Source organism: Alligator mississippiensis, chromosome 4, assembly GCF_030867095.1.
Source record: "Alligator mississippiensis isolate rAllMis1 chromosome 4, rAllMis1, whole genome shotgun sequence".
NCBI lineage: Eukaryota > Metazoa > Chordata > Crocodylia > Alligatoridae > Alligator > Alligator mississippiensis.
This window is the reverse complement of record NC_081827.1, coordinates 238385694-238407106: the sequence shown is the minus strand read 5'-3', so window position 1 is coordinate 238407106 and position 21413 is coordinate 238385694. Positions and strand designations below refer to the sequence as shown.

Here is a 21413-nt window from a genome sequence, read left to right as displayed (position 1 = left end):
CTTAGGGCCAATGCCAGGGCAGGTGTGGACTGCCTCATCCCACTATGACTCATCCCAGCTGGGCTCAGGCTGGAAGCATTGACCAGCTAGAGTGATGGTAGCAGTGGCTTGGTGCAGGAGGGAGGGAGGGAGTGCATGCTGGCTTAGCACCCTTGGGGCAGGGTTACAGGCTGGGGCTTGGGGTGCTGCCTGGGGCAGAGGCTGGGGTGCTGGGAGTAAGCGTTGCCTATCCTTTGCACTGGTGGTCGCTGCCCAACTGCTCACCGCACCACCACGCCACATCCTGCTGGCCTGTAGCTGCAGCAGCTGCTGGCAGCTCTGTCGCTAGCAGTGGAGGCAATGGCTGAGAGCGTGCTGCATGATGGTGTGTGGGGAGGGGAGGGAAGGAGAGTAGCAACACAGGTAGCCCTCAGGCTGCCCTGCCCTGCCCAGCCCCGGGAGAACATGGCCCCTGTAAGCCCCACCTCTGGATGGGACAGGACCTGCTGGCAGGACCCACAGCCACACAGGCAGCTGCTGCACTGCAGCCTGGCCCTCACCTGCACCGGCACTGGTGCATGTGGTCACAGCTGGGGGGTGGGAGGAGACGCTCCTGATCCCAGGAACCACTAGGGGGTGGGGGTGATGGGCCAAGGGGAGAGGAGTGGAGGTGGCAGTAGGGTCCATGTGTGTATCTGATAGGCTGCGGGTGGCAGCAAGGGCAGGGGAGTGTGTAAGAGAGAGAAAAATGACAGGGGGGGGCTCCAGGTAGAAGCGGGTATCAGAGCTGGGCCTGGAGTCTCCCTGCTCCCCTAAAGCAGCCTGTGCAGGGGGAGGATGGCCTGGAAGGGAAGGGGTTTGCCCAGCCAGAGGCAGATCCAGTCCACTCCCTGAACCCCAGTAAAGGGTTTCCCAGGAAGGGCATGGGGACTGCTGGGGCCTGGCCACAGGTACAGGGAGCAGAACGGCAGGGGCTGGCACTGCTCAGAGCCACAAAGCAGCAGGTGGGATAGCTGCATGTGGACCCGTGTCCTGATGCAGTGGGGGAGCTACTGCTGGGAGGGAGCAAGTAGGGGGCAGACAGGGGCTGCAGGTCAGGAGTGAGGGGCACTGGCAGGGCTGGGGGGCTCGTGGATTGGGAGTGAGGGGCAATGGCATTGGCAGGAGCAGGGCACCGGGATATCAGGGCTGCTCAGCACCACAAAGCAGCTGTGAGGACAGTCTCAGCTGGACCTGCATCCTGGTGAATGAAGGGGGCAAGGAAGGCTCTGATTTTCTATGATAAAAAAACCAAAAGCAAACACCAAAATATATAGGTATTTACAATTCATTTTATTATACAGGTTTCCCTTGCTTTATGCTGTACATGCATTCCTGGGAAACAGAGCATAACTTGAATTCACATAAAGGGTACCCACTTTACAATGCAACAAATAGGGATATGTTCCAAGTCCTCAACTGTACTGACCCCTCGACCCATTTCTACCACTTTTACAAGACAATTTTGGTACTCAACAACAGCAGACAGCGCACACAAGCACAGGGTGGTGGTGAATGTTATGATAATGGGGATGGCAAGTCCAGAAACACGTGTCGCAGGCAATGAGCAAGGAGCACAGATCCACACAGGAGACTGTATTTTGGTGTGCGTCACTCCCACAATGCACCGCACAAAGCAGCTGGCTGCGGCCTTCCACCATACCGATCGCATAAGAGTGAATTTACCTTGCAGATAACGAATTTTTGGTATAAAAAGGGTCATTGCATAAGACCGAATTTGCACATACAGAACCTGTATAAAGCGAGGGAAACCTGTAATGGTTGAAGCACTGGTAGGCTTCCAAATTGCTTTAAAATTGTAAATATATCAATAAAACATTGTGTTCAACTGATACCTATATATATAGTGGCGTTTCATTCTAATCATAGAAAAACGTGGATTTGGGGATTACTAATCAGAAAATTTCCATTTTTATCAGAGAATTTGCAATTTTTAAACAGAGAAAACCAGGGCCCCCAGTAACAACATACCTGCTTACTTCACAGAGACATTCCTGAAGCTTATTTCATGCTGGTTGTAAAAGGCTCAGCAATCCTCTAATGAAAGGTACAGTCTACAAGAGCAGACACACCGCATGCAGGACCTCATCAAAAGGATCAAAGCACATACTGCATTTACTCAATGAGGCTTTTTCCTCATTTAACATGGGAGGAAAAGCCCCTCAACCTGGAATCAAAAATATGTTGGTGCGGATGGGGGGAGGCAGTTCCTGTGGCTCTGGCCCCAACCCTGGGTTGTCCTCTTCCTCTCCTGTCAAGCTGCCTGCCCGCCACCATGCCTGCCCCCCTACCATTGTTTTCCAAACTGCAGTGGTGGGAACAAATTTAAGATGACCCTTCCCCAATAATGAGAGTCTATACATGAAACATTATCACTAATTATAAATCTATAATGATAAAATTATAATAATCTAATTACTGGGGGGTTGTCTTGGATTCAGGTAAACACTGTAATGGTCATTGTATTCACCAGAGGTGCAGCCCCCTTTAAGGTTTTCTGTAGGAAAGGCACTGTAGACAGGTGCTGCTACAAGCAGCATGAGGAGAACAGTAGCAGAGCCCTAGCAGACCCCTAGTCGCTGCCTTTGGGGGGATAAAAAGAGGTATCCCCACAGCAGTGGCTGACTCAGAAGCTGCTACCAGCATCGCAGCAGCCAGGGCTGCCCAGTATATTGCAGCTTCCCCAGGCACAGAGCTGCCGTGCTATGCCTCTGGTGAAGAAGACCGTGATTGAAGGAGGCCGGGAAGGACAGAAAAATGCATAATCAGATCGGAAACAGATTAACTCAACAAAAGGGTTAGTCACAGTGGGGGTGGAGAGGTTTGAGAGCTGGAGAGACAACGTGGAATGGAATTAGATGGAAGGAGGGGTCTGGAAAGTCGCCGGGAACAGCGCACCAGGATTTGAGAGGCAGAGAAGAGCATGAAAAATAACTAACTAAAAATTAAAACAATCTGCAAAAAGCATGGACCCAACATGTCCCTGCTCTTCTGCTTGTGTGATATATCCCTTGCCCTTTTCTTTCTTTTGGTTTCATCTGTTTTTAGAACATAAGCTCTTTGGGGAAGGGTATCGATCCTGTATGTCTGTAGGCCGGACAAGAGGGATAGACTAGATGACTTTCCTTCTGGTCCTGCTCTGCTATGCTTCTAAAGCAGTTGTCCAAAGCTAACTGTCAGTCACTAGAAAGATTTTCAAGCGGAGAGTAAAATAACATTTCCTAAGATAAAAGCCCCTAGGCTACGTACAAACATTTGAGGAGGTTCCATTGAGTTTAAAATGACCACTAAGGTAAGCCAGAATGGAGGGCCTAATGGATAGGGGATTGGGGGGGGGCAAGCAGGCTCCAGGGGAGTTTGGGGGAAGGAGTGTCCACAGCGGGGGAAAGGAGGGGCAAGCAGGGTCTGTGTGGGATCGGGGAGGCAGGCAGTGTCTGCAGGAGAGATGTGGGGGTTAACGGGGTCTGTGGAGGGACTGGGCGGGGGGCAGATGCAGTTCACGGGGGAAATAGGGGGTTAAGTGGGGTCTGCAGGGGGATCAGGTAGATTGAGAGGTTTTCTGGGGTCTGAGAGTTTGGTGGAGTCAGGAGTACTCTCTCCTCCACCCCCTGGGACCAGGAGCTATTTTTAGCCTCCTGCCACTCCACCCCCAGATGAACAACGCCCCCAGCAAACCCACCCCCATCCCCCCCATCCCTCCTGCCTCTCCCCTCCCAGGACTTGCTTGCTTGGGGAGTGGGGCATGGCTGGCTCATCCATGGAGGGGGGGGCAGGGGGGTGAGGGGCTGGGGGAAGCTTAAAATAGCCTAGTGCTGGGGGGTAGATAGGAAAAGTGCAGCCCCAGGGTACGGGCTAACAGCTGCACTTTCCCAGATCCAGGCTGCACTGGGAACTGTACTGAAGTTCAAGAAAGTTAGATCTGTCTAAAAATGGCCAACCCGATCTTAGTTAGACTACCCCAGAGGTAGGGTTAATGGAGATTGGGTTGGCCAGGTTTAGACCAATCTAAGCTTCCTGGAACGTCTGTTTAATTTGCACTTAGATCGACCTAACTAGGGATATACGTGTAAGGGCCTCACGTGGGCGAACTAAGTTAGATCAGGTGAGCGTTTTTAACACAATTTAACCTCCCCCTAACCTTCCTGAACTTCTGTATGCAAGCCTAGAGGACAAAAATAATACCAAGCTATAATTTATTAAAATGATAAGGTGAATACTTGCACCCTGTAGTTCACCTGGCTTCACCAAACAAGGATACTCCATAGGGAAATGGATCTGTGAACAAGCTACCCACAAACCCCACAAAAGCTTACTACAATACAAAAAGGAAACCCCACTGACCGTACGTCCCTGGTTGTCACATACCATCCCACACTGGAACCTATAAGAAAGATAATCAAACAATTACAGCTTATCCTGAGAAAGATCACACCTTGAAAGAAAAATTCCCAACCTCCGCTGCTAGCTTTCAGACAGCTGGCAATACCTACAGAAACAACTCCGTTGGTCAAACAGAAAAAGAAACCAGACTGTGCCAAAACAAGTACAAACCCTGCCAACACATATCCACCAACACCACAATGAACGCTCATCCAACAAAACCATGAGTAATCACGGCTCCTACACCTGCCTGTCACAATCTATTGTATACCTCCGCCAAAGTACTAGATGCCCTCATGGAAACTATGCTAGTGAAACCGAGCAACCGTGACGCTCCAGAATGACCTCCCGTAGAAAACGGTAAAGGGCCAATGGGAGAACACTTTTCACAAAACCGCCTTTCCATCACTGACTTGACAGATCTTGTCCTCAGACAAAACTTACACAATACCTTCAGAAGACAGAACTGAAAATGGACATCATAATTTTATTAGAAACAAAAAGCCATTCATGAGACAATTGGTTTTATGGATCATTATACCTTGACCCCCAACTATGCCAACTTCTCTTTATATCCCAGGTGATAAGTACCCACTTCCCTTGCAAGTGATGAGCTTTATTACACTAAATTAAACACATAATTAGGCTAAAGAAATTGCTCTAATTTGTAATTAGCTTGGATCACTTCCTTACTGAACTGATGAGGAGCGCCTGAAGCCTGAAAGCTTGTCTCATCTATGCAAATTGTACAACTTGGTTCAATAAAAAAATATTACCTCACTCAACAAATCTTGTTCTCCCATAATTTATAAAGCATTTAACACCCTGTGGTGTCTATATAAATACACAGATAAAATCCTGTAGTGATTTGTAGGTCCTCATGAAATCCTCACCATAATTGTGGATTCACTGGTTTGCAGAGTAAATCTCTGTGGCCTTTCTGAAGATTTAAAAGCTTTGGCTTTGTTAGCTAAGAGTATTTGACTATACTTACATCGGTGAAAGCAGCAACAGCAATGACTCCCCCAAAGATCCAAGAGGGCAGCAGGAATGAGTCCCACTGGCCTTATCAATTAAAAATGTACTATATTCCTTCTTGGAAGTTCATAGTAGATAAAATTCACCATAAAAATAGGGTCACACAAGGCCCCCCGCTGTACCAGCGCTATAGTCGTTTCACTGTGTGAGATGTATATTGGAGTTTCCAGTTGTTGCAGATCAGAGAACGGCACCAGCTCCGCACAGGCCAGCTTGGCAGAATGATTTGGTAACAAGACCTGCCTCGCAGGATGAGGACACGTATGATTCCCGACAAAGATCGGGAGGGAGGTTCATTCTTCCCATGCTCCAAATTTTCTGTTTTCTGAATGAAGTCCTATGTACTCTACAAGTGGAAGTAGATTCTTCTCCTAAGTGTGAAAAATCCTTCAGGTGTATTTGGACCACACTTACATAGAGATATGTTATTATATCCCTTCTCCACAATGTGATGCTTTTGCCAAATTTGTAATGACCTGCTTACTTCTATCTAAACTACATCATAAATTCATCTTTCACTTGCTGCATACTGTTGGCCTGAGTTTTTCTCTCTTATTGCTTTCTAGATTCTCCCCTCCTACTAAGTACCTGTTCTGTTTGGATTTCCCCAAATGGACTCAGTCTATGTTTCTATGTTGATCCCACTGTGTGATTTCTCTCTGTAATCCCATTTGCATTAATGTCACCTCCACCGCTTCTCTGTAGTGGATGTTCATGTCATCTCAAAGAATATTATCTATGAAAGCTATCTGCATGTTTTGCAAGAACTGAACAGTATCAGAGGCAGGTATTTGGTCTGGTCCCTCACTAAACATCTCCCCTCCTCTCAATATTTTACTATCCACCAGTTTGCTTTCTTCATGGTTCTCTAGTCCGTTTTTGTTCTGCATGATATTCACTGAGACACTGTTTAAAGGGGATTTCACAGTTTCCTACTCACCGTCCGTTATGAGTGCTCTGCTTGTGAGGACCCTTCCCAACATAAATTTGATCACTGCCAAGATAGAGCAAAGGATTCCACTTAAAACAGAGACACTGTACAGAAAGTCATCCTGAAAAAGAAGATAGCAGATATTAGCTTCTCTTTTGCACCTGTCATATAAGTTCAATGACAAATGCTACTTTGAAATAGTATTAGATCTACTGACTTATCCAAAAAAGAAAAATGAACGAAACTTCATTAATTCAGATTTTCACTCCACCAAAAGCTCTCTCTGCTGTATCTATTTGTTTCACCAGTCATGACTAAGATGGGCTCAAGCAATATCTTTTGGGCCCCAACCCAAACAACTCAGTATGCAGGTAGCCTGGCTGGCTGAAGGGTGCTTTCTTGCCTAACTATTGCCCGCTGTGGGGTGGGGTGGGGAAGATGAAGGACTGAGTTAAAGCCATCCAGCCATATTTTCCTTTGTTGATTTTCACCTGAGTAACAATATCAGCTGCATGTGCAATTCATTAAAAACAAGAAGGACAAAAAACAACTTAAATTCTAGTTGCCATGAAATTAATATAAGGTATGTTATTGATTTGTGCAAGACTGGGATGTGGCCTTCAGAAAACAATCTGCCATTGACTTATTTTGATACTTGGGGGGTCTCTAAAGGTATGTCAGGGGTGTGCAGTGCAGCACTGGGATACCAGAACTAGCTCATTTGATCTGGGATTAACTGTCCTGGGTTTTGATCAGAGCAGAAGCGGCATAGCTGCATTTACAGACATAATCCTTCCAAGCGGTCTTGCTGCTCTTCTGCCAGCAGGTGGCCAGTGAGAACATGACAGGTCTGTCCCTGGAAGGACTTGCACTAAAGTTAAATGAGCTGCTATTAGCTTACAGACACACAGGGCAAGATCCGAATGTAACAGGAAAAAGTGTTGGCATGTTTTATCTGGCGTACTTCACAAGTTCCAGGACAAAAGGCTTTCTCCTAGGAGAAACACATCTCAGAGACGTACAACATCGCCTCAGAAACTGGAGGCAATCTAACCACCCTACACAGATCTCCACCACTGGCGGATTGACCCTGCTGAGCAGTTTTGTTTAACCTCGTCCTCACTGATACAAATACCATATTGTTCTGATTACAAGTGTCCCCCTTTCCGTCTTCTAGAAGGACTGTAAAAATTGCACTCAAATTATATGGGAGGGTGAACCCATAATCAAGCCTCGTACTGCCTTGACTTTTATATTATGGTATTTCTGTGTGTTCATTACAAATACAAAGTTAGAAAGTTTCCACTGCAGTTTTTTATTTTAGTATTTTTACTCCATTTAGCTATTTCCATCCTTTTCTTGGTTATTTGATTCTTGTGTGTGAGTTTGTAAAAGCAACAGCAACTACTGATGTATATTCAGAGGAAATATTCGTTTTTGCGACATTGACTTTGAAAATGGGAGCGGGTGGGATCAACTTATAATCAACTTATAACCAGAAGAGTATGGATATGAGAAACATCTTGCACAATAGGCATAACTTCCATGTCTGCAAATCCTAGAGGTACATGCCAGTGGGATCCCGTGACTATAGTTAAAATATTCTGACACAAATCCCTATCATAACAACTGAATTTTCCATTGCCTTAATCAATCTCACCCAGAAATCACAATTATAAGTGGAGGCCTAAGGAATGGGGAAAAGGGTTTCAGAAAAAGGTAGTGTAGACAGTGAGAACAAAATTAAAAAGAAAATGTCATTAAATACATCACCAAGCACTGATGGAAAATCATATATTTTTTCTTTGAAGTTCTATTTATTATATTCCCTTTCATTCATGGGTTCAGATTTTTTGGCCATGTGCATGGCATGTTGGTGAGATAAAGGAAGATAAAGGACAACAATGGAAAGAAAGTAAACCAGAAGTAGACAAAAGCAAAGGGCTAAAGCAGGTAGAAGGAAGATGGAAAGACAGGAGAGCATCCAAGAACATTGTGTATTTAGGGCGCTGGAGTTTCTCTGAGTGTCGAAGGAAGAGGAGTAAGGCAGAATAAAGACAACTTAGCAGAAGGCACAAGGAGAGAAATGTTCAGAGGGTCACAAAGACTTCAGCAGGGTTTGAAAAGTTGGGGAAAACTTTAAAATAAGTACTTTAATCTGGGATCACTTGTCCGAACTTCCTATGCCCCTTCCCAAATACATCCTTGCCCTCCTCAAAGCTCGAACTTTACTCGTGTTCCTACAGGTACGGCAGATTTATTTACATATTTATTCATTCATTTAATTTATATGCCACCCTTCCCAACAAAGTCTGGGAGCAGCTTATAATCAGACAGCAGAACAATTTACAAGCCGGAGAGTGACAAGAGGACCAAACAACTTAAAAGAGAACTAGAACATCAAGATGAAAGACCCCCTAAACAACATCTCATCCTGTTTTGCCTGACAAATACTTGCCTAAATAGGATGGTTAGACAGGTTCTGGGGCTTCACATAGTACAAAAATGCTTCCTATTTGGAAAATTGGATATTAAAGTGATTTGAATCTGAAAAATACTCAAAACCCACCGAAGGATCTGACATTCTAGCTGTATACACATGAGCGCGAGGACACCACATCCAGAACAATGTGCAGCTTATTTTGATTTTTTTTTAACATAAGATGATTAACAGATTCGTCTTTTTGCATCTGAAATAGTAATCTTGCAATTATCATCTTGGTAACTTAACTGTGTTTTCCCTTCAGGATCTCAACTCACTGGTCCTTAATTGACAGAAAATGTCCTCCCATCAGTCCTTGTCACTGATATACTATGTATATCGGGAAGGAGAGGTGAGATTGAAATTGGTCTGACCAAAGGACATCGGGTGCTACTGTAAATTGGCTACTGGCATTTTACCCACTGTGTTGTCATCTAGCTTTTCTCAGGTTAAATTACTCTGATTGCAGAAGTCAGAGCAAATGTTGTCTCCCTCCTATATCATATGTACAGAGGTGAATCCAGGAACTGCAGCAACACCTGCCCTGGAATATTGTGAGCATAGGTTTAAACTGAGTTATTTGATGATACAAAGATCATCAAAGAATTTTAGGAAGTTCAGCTATATAGGAACGGTTCACAACAGACGACAAAACCGAAACAACTGAGGAATAGAAGGCTGTTGCTTTCCAGGATCTAAAATAAAAATCTCAATCCTCAGTAGCCCTGGACCCAAATACAGTAGTACCATATTTTCTTGCACATAACAGGCACCTTTTTTCCCAAAACCAGCTGAGAAAAATTGGGATATGTATTATATCCAAGAAAAACAGATCCCTGCAGCTCCAGAAACCTGACAGCAGGGGAGTGGTGGCAGTATTAACTGCTGCAACTGGGAGCCACTCTCCTGTTGCCAGATTCCTAGACCTGCCGGGAGCCTTGCAGGATTGATAACATGGTCCCGTGTACCAAATCAGGATGGCATGTGGGATCAGTCAGCAGTTGGACCTGAGAAATCTGCAGCTAGGAAATCTGCCCGAGGACACAGAAGCTGCTGAAAGAGACCCCCAACCCCATCTCTAACACTGCAGGGCACAGCTGGTATCTGCCAGCGGAAGAAGCTGCAGCACTTCCTGCCCACCCAGAGGGACCTGCCGAGAGCTATGGCACCCACCAGCACATCCCACCAGAAAGCCCAGGGCAGCTCAGCTTGCAGGGCTAGGGCTGCATGAATTAACACTCCCCCTCCCTGCCTCTGCCTGTGCCTGAGCAACCCAGGCCTGGAGGTCCAACCCAACACATAGGATGCATCTGAGCCTGGGTTGCCTCCCCCAGAGGCCCTCTCCCTACTGTGGCCCAAGGAACCCAAGGTGTCAGAGCAGGGGCAGGCAGTTGGGTCAGGATGGCTTTTGGGTCAGGTCTGGTCCAAGACCTACCTGGCTCCCAACAAACCACTCCCAAAGCCATCACTGCTCTGGGTTAAAAGAGGTTTTCAGTGTCCCACCACAGTATGAAACAGCAAGAACCTTAAGCAGGAGAGAATTCAAATGATAGTAGCCCTGGACACAGCGTGCTGGATTTGTCCATAGGCCCCATTCAGCTGCAATCAGGCCTAGCTCTCTACCTGCTGCTGCTTAATAAGATTTTTTTCTTCTTTAAGCTGCCCTTCAAAAAAGAGATGTGTATCATATACAGAGGCATGCTATATATGAGAAAAGACTATTAGACTCTTCTTATGACTTTCTTTTTCCCTATAAGTGTGATAGATTTGCCTCAACTGTTGGAAATAGATTTCAGTTGCTTTGTAGACTTCATGGTCACCAGCTGCAATTCTTTCAAAGATACTTACCCCTTTATAGCTTGATTGTGAAAAGCACTGAGTCACCTCGGCACTAGAATGTGCTCACATTTTGCCACTTGCTATATTGTTAGCACATCATCATTTTTTCTCTGCACTATGGAGAAGAGCAAACTTTAATACACTTCAAGAGCAATTATCAGGGAGAGAATCTAATCCACACTGTCCACATGTTCATCGATACACCTTAGTTACTGCGCATTTAGTTCAGTAGTTGCTTAATGAAGTACTAACTAAATGCACAGTAACTAGATTTACTGCAGCATAGTGCCAGCGCATGGTTATTCTGATACTTACTGTGCATTAGCCTAATAACACTGCACAGTGGGCTATTAGCACGGCTTTTAATTGCCACGCTACTGCACAGTGTTATTAGGCTTATGCGCAGTAAGTGTCTTGTATAGATGTGCCCAGTGTCATTCAATCTCTCCTTACAGCTAAACCTTTAACCTTCTCACAGCTACTGACTCTGGCATCCATTACAACATCCTTATGCCTCTACCCCAGTGTGGAAATCAGCTTCTTTGCTTAAAACATGCAGCCCAATTTTCAAGGCCCAATTTTTGGGGAAAGGGCCTATGTGGTATACAAGTAAATATGGTATTATGCCAGTGCACAGATAATGATACATTATGCCAACAGTTTATGTGCTTATACCATCCATGGTTTATCCTTCCAATTACAGCATTGTTTATAAAGACAGTACTACTCTGAATTCAGGAAGATCTCCCCTAATCTACCTATTAAACTTAGGTATGGTTTCTTACATGGTCTGCGAAATGGGACAGAAAGGAATTGTGGAATTAGAGTTCAACAAAAGCAGAACTGATAAAAAAATCACAGGTGACCGAGTTTGGGAATTTTTTTATCTCAGAGACACTCAGGTCCAACCATGTCTTCAGGATCTTGAAAATTACACAACCTATTCCTTCTTGCACAGCACCTCTTTTGTTCTTCATGTCTCACCCATTTTGAGAGAAGATATGATTCTATTATACATTCGTTTTGCCTTGGCATAGGTTTTGTACAGAATTCAATTACGTTTCTGTATGTTTTATTTACTCTATGGTGCTTCAAATATATTATATAATTTATTACGAATATGCTGTAGTGTATTCTGCGTGGTCAAAATTTGTGTGGCCATTTTATTGGAATCTATGAGCAACATCTTATATATGCAAAGCAGATTTCTATCCATGTATCTACTATAAACTCACAGTAGGAATAATTGAATATACAATTTCTAGGGTTTTTTTCAACAAAAATTTCTGCATGCACTGCATTTGTTATTGAATTACAAATCACAACTGAATCCTGGAATTTTATTAAGGTAGGGCAATAGAAATTCTGATGACAGACTGGGTGACAGGATAAGTTCTGCCTGCTCTAATTTTTATGACGGATATACAAAGAGAAGTACCAAGCGGTTTATAAAGGAAAAAACAAAAAAGAGTTTCTAACCCAAACATCTTTTAGTCTAAAATAACAAGGCACCAGGGATCCAATTTTCAAGTGATCATAATTCAAATTTCAATACTTAAATGAAAAGAACTGTAGTTAGACAGTTTAAAATAATATCCACAGAGTGGTGCTAGATACTATGGCAATTGAGGACAAGACAGCCAGATAGATCAGTTTTAAAAAGTAGAGGTTTTCAATTCTAAATTTACTCCTCTTAACTCTTAAAGTGTGCCCTGGTTCTCCAGTTGCATAGTAAGGCTGCTCTCCGCTCAGTACCAGCAGAAGGATTCGAGAAGTGGAAGGGAAGACACAGGGGCTCTTGTCCTGGATAAGAATGGGAGAGAGCCTGGCATGCCAGGATGGATAGCAATGAGGGGCCAGCCTTGGAGTCATTAGTTAAGAAGTTAACATGAGGGGTGTCAGCCCTATGTGTTTGCTGGGAGGTAAATGGCAGTGATGTTTAAAAGCGAAGTTGGGGCACACTGAGATGATTATTAGAAAATGGCAACATGGTTGTGATATGGGTTGAGATACGGTACAGCTTAGGCGCTGGGGCAGGTCCAGGACTTCTTTTGGGTGGATTGAGAAAGCAGTTGGAGTGAATGCTGTGCGAATGCAGCTTGCAGGTTAGTTGCTTAGGACAGGCGTTGTCACCTGGAAGGTACGCGTTCCCCTGGGGGTACTTGGGGCACGTGGCGCTGCGGAGAAGCAGGGGCACTTGGGAAGTGTCACTGCCGCTTCGCATGTGGCCGCTGGGGGCCCCCCCTCTCCCCCACCCTGCTCAGCAACCGGCCGCCGGGGGAGCTCCCCTCGCGCCTGGGGGGGTACCCACCGGAAGGGGTACGCTCCTTAAAAAAGGTTGAAAACCCCTGGCTTAGGAGTAAAACATGAGGTTGGTAGCACTGCAGAAAGCTAAGGGTTAAACATGTTGCACCATGGCTGTGAAATAATTTTCTCATTAAATGAACACGTCCTTCTGAGAAATGACTGAAGGAGACAGCACAATGGAGATCTAAATTAATAAAAAAAGCCTGACCATCTGGCGCCACTTCCCTCAGGATCTTCCCTCAGCCCCACCCTCGCTGTACCTCTTGCTTTAGCATCTGACAATCATGAGGGGGTGAGGCACATCTCCCCAGTCCCGCTGCATATAATCAGTCTGTGCTTTTAATTAAGCAATAGCAGTGAATCGTAACAGATGACTGCACTTCAAATACTGAACATTTCCGTATGACAGACGCTTCTCCTTTGGGGTAAACAGAAGCTCTTTCTTTGTCTATTTTCCTCTCTTGTTCCTCCATTGCTGCTCCAATGTGACGGCGGGGTGTGTGCATCTAGTTAATGCCCATATCTAATATATAGCTTATAGTTTCATATATTAAATATCAGTAAATTCTGAATTGACTGGAGCACTGGGCTGTCACCTACCGTGACATACGAGTAGATGACGGGCCAGTCACACCGAGCGCACGGTGACTCCCGCGCTAGGCAGCGCTATGCTGATGGGCACTTGGAGCGATCAAGTAGCTGCTTTCTTTCAGGATGTGGATAGGCCACGGTTTCATGGCTGGCTGATATTGGAGGATATTTATGTGAGTGCATGTTTTTAATTATTAATTTCTAAATTGCACTTGAGGGGTGGGGGACAGTTATGTTATTTGGATGATAACACACGCTCCCCCTGATGCTTCCTCTCCAAATAAAATCACGAGTTGGATCTGAACATTTCTGCCCCTGGCATTTTAATTTCTGCTTTTTAACATTGATATTTAGCATGTTTCACAAAGAAAAAAAAAATCACTCCTAGGATGGAGGAGCACTCCAAGGTATTGTTCCTAAAGCACGAACAAAATAAAAGATCCAGCTGCCTCTACACTTAAACCAAGTGCTTTGTCACTATGAATACCAGCAAAAATGGGAGTCTTTCAAGAGGTGATGGTTTTTTTTATGTCTGAGCTGACTTTGGTTAAGCTCCAACAAGTTGTCTGTGTAGACAAGTGACTATGTGTTAAGTGGCTGCCATAACATCAGTCAGTTTGGATCTTGGGGAGGAGGGGGGGATATTGCAGTATCTTTATCCCAGAGCCACAGCAGTTAAGGCTGCCACCACTCCCTTGCCACCAAATCAGTAGACCCCCCACACCCAATGACATTGAGCCCCACCCAATATCATCAGGCCAGCATGTGGCACTGGTCCACGGTAGAACCTGGTGATGGAGGATCAGGCCCCATGCACCAGATCAGGCCCTGGGCCTGGCCTCAGACTCAGTGTGCTGGGTCGGTCCATGGGCCCCATCCAGCACAGGGGTGGTAGCAAGCTGAGGAGCAAGAGCAGGTCCCTAGCTGCTGCTTCTCAGTTACTTGTTGCTAGTACAAGGTAAGAACAGTTTTTCTTCATGATGCCTTTCAAAAACAGTGTGCATGTTATACTCGGGGGCATGCTACATGGAAGAAAATGTGGTAATTCAGCAACACGGACCAGCCTTTTGGAGGGAGGAGACATTTCACTTCTCTGGATGAGCAGTTGAAAAAACACCAGTACAATCTGAAGCTGCACTGATCGATTCAAGCTGTTATTTGTTTCTAATCTTTACTGTCTCTGCTTCTCTCCCATTCCACATCCCACTCTCGTACACCGGTCCCATATCCCACTATTTCTACTAGTTGCCGGCAAATGCACCTCTGGCTCTTGTCTCTCCCTTTGTTCTCAGTCCTTCAACCTCATTGCTTCCTTTGGGTACAGGAAGATGCTTTCAGGTTTTTCTCATTCCACCTTTTGTTCACACATGTGGAGCAAACACACCAGTCAATATTTGGATGATATGTACATGGAGGGGAGGAGGTCCTTAGCTGTGGATGACATGCAGGCTCCTCCCTAACCCTCCAAAAAACATCTGTCTAGATCTAAATGTTGCTTCTCCCTTCACCAGTCCTTCCTAGTGCCTGCTGCTGCCAAGAAATTAGCATCTTCTGCTCATGCTCAACAGCTTTCCCCCTCAAGCCCCCCTAGCACTTGGGTGTATCAGGAGCTCAGCTCTAGAGCCAGAGCTTTTTTCTCACACCCCCTCCACTCCGTTTAGGGAAGAGTAATGCTATTTCTTCTCTCCTCATCTCCATGGTTCTTGCCTTGCCTTTCTAACAGACGATTAGGAGGGGAGAAGTGATAGGCCAGGCAGATCTAGGAACACATCAGCTCTGCACAGCTGGAGAAAGCATCTCCAGAGCCGCAGGGAGCCTGCTGGCAGAAACAGTGAATTGAGCTGAATTTGTGCCATTAGTTGGTTGCCCATCTTCTCTGTTATCACACCAGTCCCTTCTCATCCCTTACCTTGTTTTTCTGCTCCTCTTTTATCTGCACATACTGAAAAATGCTGTCAAACTAACAGCCACCTAATGGGCTGGGAAGACAGATTTTTTTTTAAAAACCACTTATATTTCAAATGTTTCTGGGTATAAATATTGCATATAAATAGTAATCACTTTTCAATGCAAACACCCCCCTCCCCGCCCCCCACAACTCTCCATCAAATTCTTTCCCAAATAATTAATGGTTTCTGCACGGTCTTTTTTCATGTAAACAGTCTAGAGGGAGCTGCTGAGAAGCCAGAGGGTCTGTCTCACAAGCTAACTTCAAAGTGGACAGGCATTTTAATTGCTTGTACTGTCAGAAAACAACCTGACAGCCAAGTGTCTGATTTGAGATGAGCATTCTTTTCACATGCAGATATAATGAACTATTATTAGTACCAATATAATCTTGAAAATGTCTAGATCTGTGTGTGTTTTGACAAAGCCTGATGATGACAGGGTAATTGCATAGAATTAGAATATTTCCTGAAAATAAAATAATCACAATCTGCTGAGTGGTGTTTGCATGGGATTCTGCATCCCAACAAAGAGCATCATTTCTGTCTGAATACTGTGTTCATAAAAACAATCTATTTAGATTACCTAAAAAATGCAGTCTTACATGGGAAAACAAGGATAGTAGTAAGTCCCCACTCTAAACTCCTGAAATAACTGCCCTCGTTCTAGACCTGTTAATTCCAAATGGATACAAGATGCAATGAATTTGTGTTTGCCTTATGTAAAGAGGTGTATCTTTACATGAAACATTTAAGTGACTGTCGTATCTCCAGTTGGAAGGAGACTGAGACCATCCATGAATTCCATACAAGTCATTACACCATGCCTACATCATGCCGGCTGCACATCCCAGATGGTCATTCCTGAGCACATCCTCATCTGCGGGCATGCACTTCAAACCAAGAAGTTCACCAGTGAAGCCACTCTGGCCTTAATCTTACTCTCCAAGATTGAGAGCTCAAGAGCAGGCCCAAAGGGATGCCCTGAGGCATCGTCACTCATATATTTCAGTATTTGGACCATGTCTGAAGGTGGGGCATGGGCAGAAGTGGTTTGACTAAGATGCAATGCCAGAAGAATTAGCTAGAGATGACAAGTGGGGGGGAAAATATTATTCGTAGGGGCTGAGCCATTGCGGGGCTGACGCATGCTGGTGCTGTGTGCGGCAGCTGAGTGGCACCGGGCACTGTGGGACAGCAGCTCTGTGGTGCTACTGCTGTCACCGGTCACCACAAAAGGTTGGGGGGGAGGGTGGGGGGGAGCCAAGCCCTATTAGCCCTGGCTTTCCACCGCCTATGCTGGAGAGGGGACCAGTGAGTGCTAAGAAAGGCCCATGTTGTTTGTCACCAGATGCTATTGTCTTTACCATAGGTAGGGGATCAATTCAAAAACTAATGGTAACCAACTCAATAGAATATCTATAATGAAGGATTTGGCATGTGTCCAATAAATGATGGGATAATCTGATCCTCCTTTGTGCCAAGATTGATTTGGAGATACAAAAAAAGGAGAAATCTCGTCAGGACTCAAAATGAATTGTGAACTGAAGTGATTTTGTTCTAACTTGAGGACTTAGACACTAAAGCGTGATCCAAGTCATTATTCATTTGGTCAGCCAAATTAAATGTTTCTGCAAGATGTAAATGGAAAGGATGCATTATTACCCCCTTTACCACGATATGTTGAGATCGGTGGATGAGAAGTCCTGAAAAAAAATCAACCAAAAACTTTCATTCAGTTTGGTTACTACAAAGATATTCTTCCAATTCTCAACTACAGTTGTATAAATAAATATTTTTTTGCTCGCTCCTAACTCTGAAAAATATCAAGAAAACTGAAAATAATATTTTGACCCAAAATGAAACGTTTTGTTTAAATTCTGAATTTTTACAAACTATTTTAATACAACTGAAGGGAAAGTGCAATGCCATTTTAATTGAAAACTTAAACATGTAACTTTGAAAATGTGGAAATAAAATGCTTCTGATTTTTTAAGTAAGCAGAGATACGCAAAACTGAAACTTTTGGAAAATGTTTCATTGTTGCCAAATCGGCACTTTTTCTTTACATATAAATCAGTCAAAAATCTCACCCAGTTCTACTTGCAGCAAAAAAACATGCAGACTCCAACTTCATCAAAATCCTACAATATCATTTGAACCTGTTGGTAACAGGGGAGTCAGTCTCTTTAAAAGGGAACAGTCAGCCCTGTTGGGAGAGCTCTGCTGCAGGGCACTGGAAAGGCTCCAAGTGTCCTGCTAAGAGCTTTAAAAAGCTCCCAAAAGAGTGAGCAAAGAAGGAGGAAGCAAGCTATGAGCCAAACACCTTGCTGTAAGGAGGGGCCAGACTACTGTGCTAGGTTTATAGCCAAAGGGCTCCTCTCCTAAGTGCTCAGGGCAAGGGAAAAGGGCTGGGTTTTGTTTGCTTCCTTGATTTATTTGGGAGGACTGGCTGAGGGAGCCAGCAAGGAGCTGAGCGCAAGCAAAGACCACTTGCAGAAGCTAGGCAACCTGCTTACACTCTTCTATTCCTTTCATCCTCGAGTAAACTCAAGCATGTTTTTTTTCCTCTCCAATCCTCTATATTTCTAATAAGCCTACAATTCTTTACTACAGGAAAATCATTTAAACGTATAGGCATTTAATCTACTAGAGGTGCACCTATATATTGGTTGGCTATCGGATTGGCACTGATAAAAGGAGAAATGACATTATCAGCTATCAGGGCCTGTGGACAGAGGTGATCTCTTTTATTAGACCAACAAGATTGGTCTAATCTTTAATTATTTCTTTGCTATAATCTTGTTGGTCTAATAAAAGAGATCACCTCTGTCCACAAGGCCTGATTGTTTTTTCCTCTAGACCAATATCACTACAACCTGAATACCCAACACATGGAAAATACCAAATTTTAGCCGATTTCTGAAATGAAACCTTCATATTTTCCCAAGCAGCAAACAACTTTGACCTCCTGAAACCTGAGGTCCTGCTCCTGCCTTTGTCTAAGGTACTTTGCATCATCACACCCTCACAGGAGAGCTGAGACTCCACATCAGCTAAGAACTGCTGCCCAGGGGTTTTTTCCATCTATTGACTCTGTGAAATCCTATGAAATATGGACTTTCATTTCTACCCAGGAGAACTGTTACAATCTTTTCTCAGATGCCTGATGAGGGTGTTTGTGCCCGAAAGTGTGCAATTAAAGAAATTTTTTTGCAAAAATCTTGTTGGTCTAATAAAAGAGATCACCTCTGTCCATGAGCTCCGATTGCTTTTTCCTCTAGACTAATACAGCTACAACCTGGATACCTGACATCTGCTTTTTTGATCACTGTAGCTGATAATTATGGCCATGTGCCCAGAGCACCCTGACGAGCATAATTCAGTCCCCGCACCCCACCACTGGCCCAAGCCCATGGCAGACTACAGGCTCCAGAGAGCTGCAGGAGGGGCAGGGGGCACACCAGCACGGTAAGGTGCTGCGTGAGGGATATTCCAGGCCGTGGGCACCTTTACAAAAGCAGCTTCTCCCCAGCAGTCGTGGGAACTTGGCTGTGCAGGACTTGCCAGTGTTGAGGCAGAGGTGTGCTCTGGGGCGACAAACATGCTAGTGTCGCTGTCTGCACGAGAGTCCACCCCGCCTGCCTGGAACAGCAGCATGGGCTGCGCAGGGAGCAGGGCTGCAGGTAGGAGCTGTGGGCAAGGGGCCGATGTGTGAGAATAAGATGGTTACCACCTTCCCCACTGAGGGCTACAGCAGGCAGGACGTGTATGCGTCCACACAGGTATGTGTATGTGTGCATGTGTGTGAGCACATGTGTGTGATTGTATGCACGTGTGTTAGAAATGCAAAATAAACAAAAAAGGTTTATTTATGTCAGTAGTTTAAAATGCCTTACACTGTTACTAAATATCAGTTATCAGATTGGCATCAGCTGATATGGTTAGTTAATCATCGGCTATCAATATCAGCCAAGAAAATCTTTATTGGTGCACCCCTATAATCCACCTATTCTCTCCTTACATGGGCATTACCTGGCCCGAAGTATTTATATAGATCCTAAATTTTAGCAACATTATCATTGCAATAATCTCCCAATTTGGAGAAATATTATCATCTTTATTATAGATGGGCAAAACCCTAAGGGTTCGCCAGTCACTAAATTTGAGCACAACTCTTCAAGCTACTTGTTAGATTTTTAAGTTTTTGTATTAGCTATCCCAACAGATAATATACTCTGTAACTTTTGTATATTTTGCACAACAGCAATACACTGTGTTTATCTTATGTGTCACTTTTTGAAAAATGCATTTCAATGGATCCTTGTACCAATCCTATTGGGAAGGATCAGTATATTCTGGATTTTTGTCATGGAGAAACTTAGAATGCTAGAAATTGTACTCACTTATGCAGCTGCTGGATTCAGCCCACAAAGACTAAATAACTTGCCCAGCAAATTATCTGAAGCTAAAACATTATCTATATACTGTATATAACATTTATGTATAAGGAATTATACAGTACCAATTATATATTGAATCAATACAATATAATGATCTAGAGTATTATTTACAATATAGATTATGCTTTATTTTATAGTTCTCAACTCTAAGTTGTATACTCAACTGCAGCTTTATAATTATTATTATTTATTAAATTATGTAACCCATCTTAATACGTACTGTGCTTTGGTCCTAAACCTTTATCTGCTACATTACACTACCTCCTGCCTCTTTTTTGGATTTTAATCAGGGGTATAGATAACAGTTAATGAATCCTACAAATGAATATTTTATTAAACTATGGGGGAAAGAGAAACTATTCTGAAGTGATTTGTTAATTATAGTTTTCCTTCTTTGTGCTAAAGCAAATGACAGAAATACAGAAGCATGCTTGCTTACTCCTGCAAAAAGGTGTCCTTTGCCATACTAATAAGGACAAATGCCAAACTGCATTGACAATACATGTGTTATACTATTATCTGGGGAAATGCAAATACTGACTGAATAGTAAATTGGTATTGATTTACAACCCCAGGTAAAATTAAAACAGTCAATCTCTTCGTTGTTCTTAGCATTCCTAACAATGAGAAAATGTGCATGTGTGTTGCAGTAGTATTCTGAACAACAATACACCATCCTATTTAGTTTTAAATTATTGTATTGGTATTTTTGTTATTTCGTATTATTTAATTATTAATATGGAGGAAAGCGGAGGACAAAAGATAAGAAATTTCTATCAGACAGGTGCTAGTGGTAAACACATTCAGACAGAAAACAAAGCTTGAAATATAACATACATCAAATAAATTATACAAAATGAATATAAATACACATACAATAACAATGGGCATTTATAGACATGTTCTGGGAGGTGAGGGAGGAGAAGGGGAACTTTAATTAGAATGGCTCTAAAAGCCGCTCTAATTAAAGCACATGGAGCATCACATGTATCAGTGTCTCATGTATCAGCATACCCCCGCTGAAAAATGACGGCAGGACCACTTTAACTAAAGCTCCTTGATTGAGCTTTAATTAAAGTGCCCCCGCTGCCATTTTTCAGTGCAGACATACTGATACACATGTCGCTGAGCCTGGTGGAGTGTGGTAATTACCACGTTCCAGCAGACTCAGTTAATCAAGTCTGCTCTGACATGTTGTAATTACAGCGCATGAGAGCAGCCTCCCTGCACATGTGTAGGTGCCCAATATGAAGATGTTCCACGAATACTTCTCCAAACTTGTCAATGAGCACACCTTCTGAGTTTATTTCTATTCCTTGGAGATAATGATCAAGTAAAACGGTAACCATCTGTACTAAAGCTTTATGGTGTAACCTGATTTCATTAAGGTGATACAG

The 21413-nt window shown here is 43.9% G+C and overlaps 1 protein-coding gene across 1 annotated transcript in view; it reads right to left on the bottom strand.

The window, feature by feature from the left end:
- Nucleotides 1-21413, bottom strand: part of TMEM163 (transmembrane protein 163) — a 218410-nt gene that overhangs the window by 30085 nt on the left and 166912 nt on the right. Inside the window, exon 6 of the mRNA XM_006258108.4 lies at nt 6398-6509. Within this exon, the coding sequence (XP_006258170.2) occupies nt 6398-6509 (112 nt within the window). The remainder of the gene's footprint in view (nt 1-6397; nt 6510-21413) is intronic.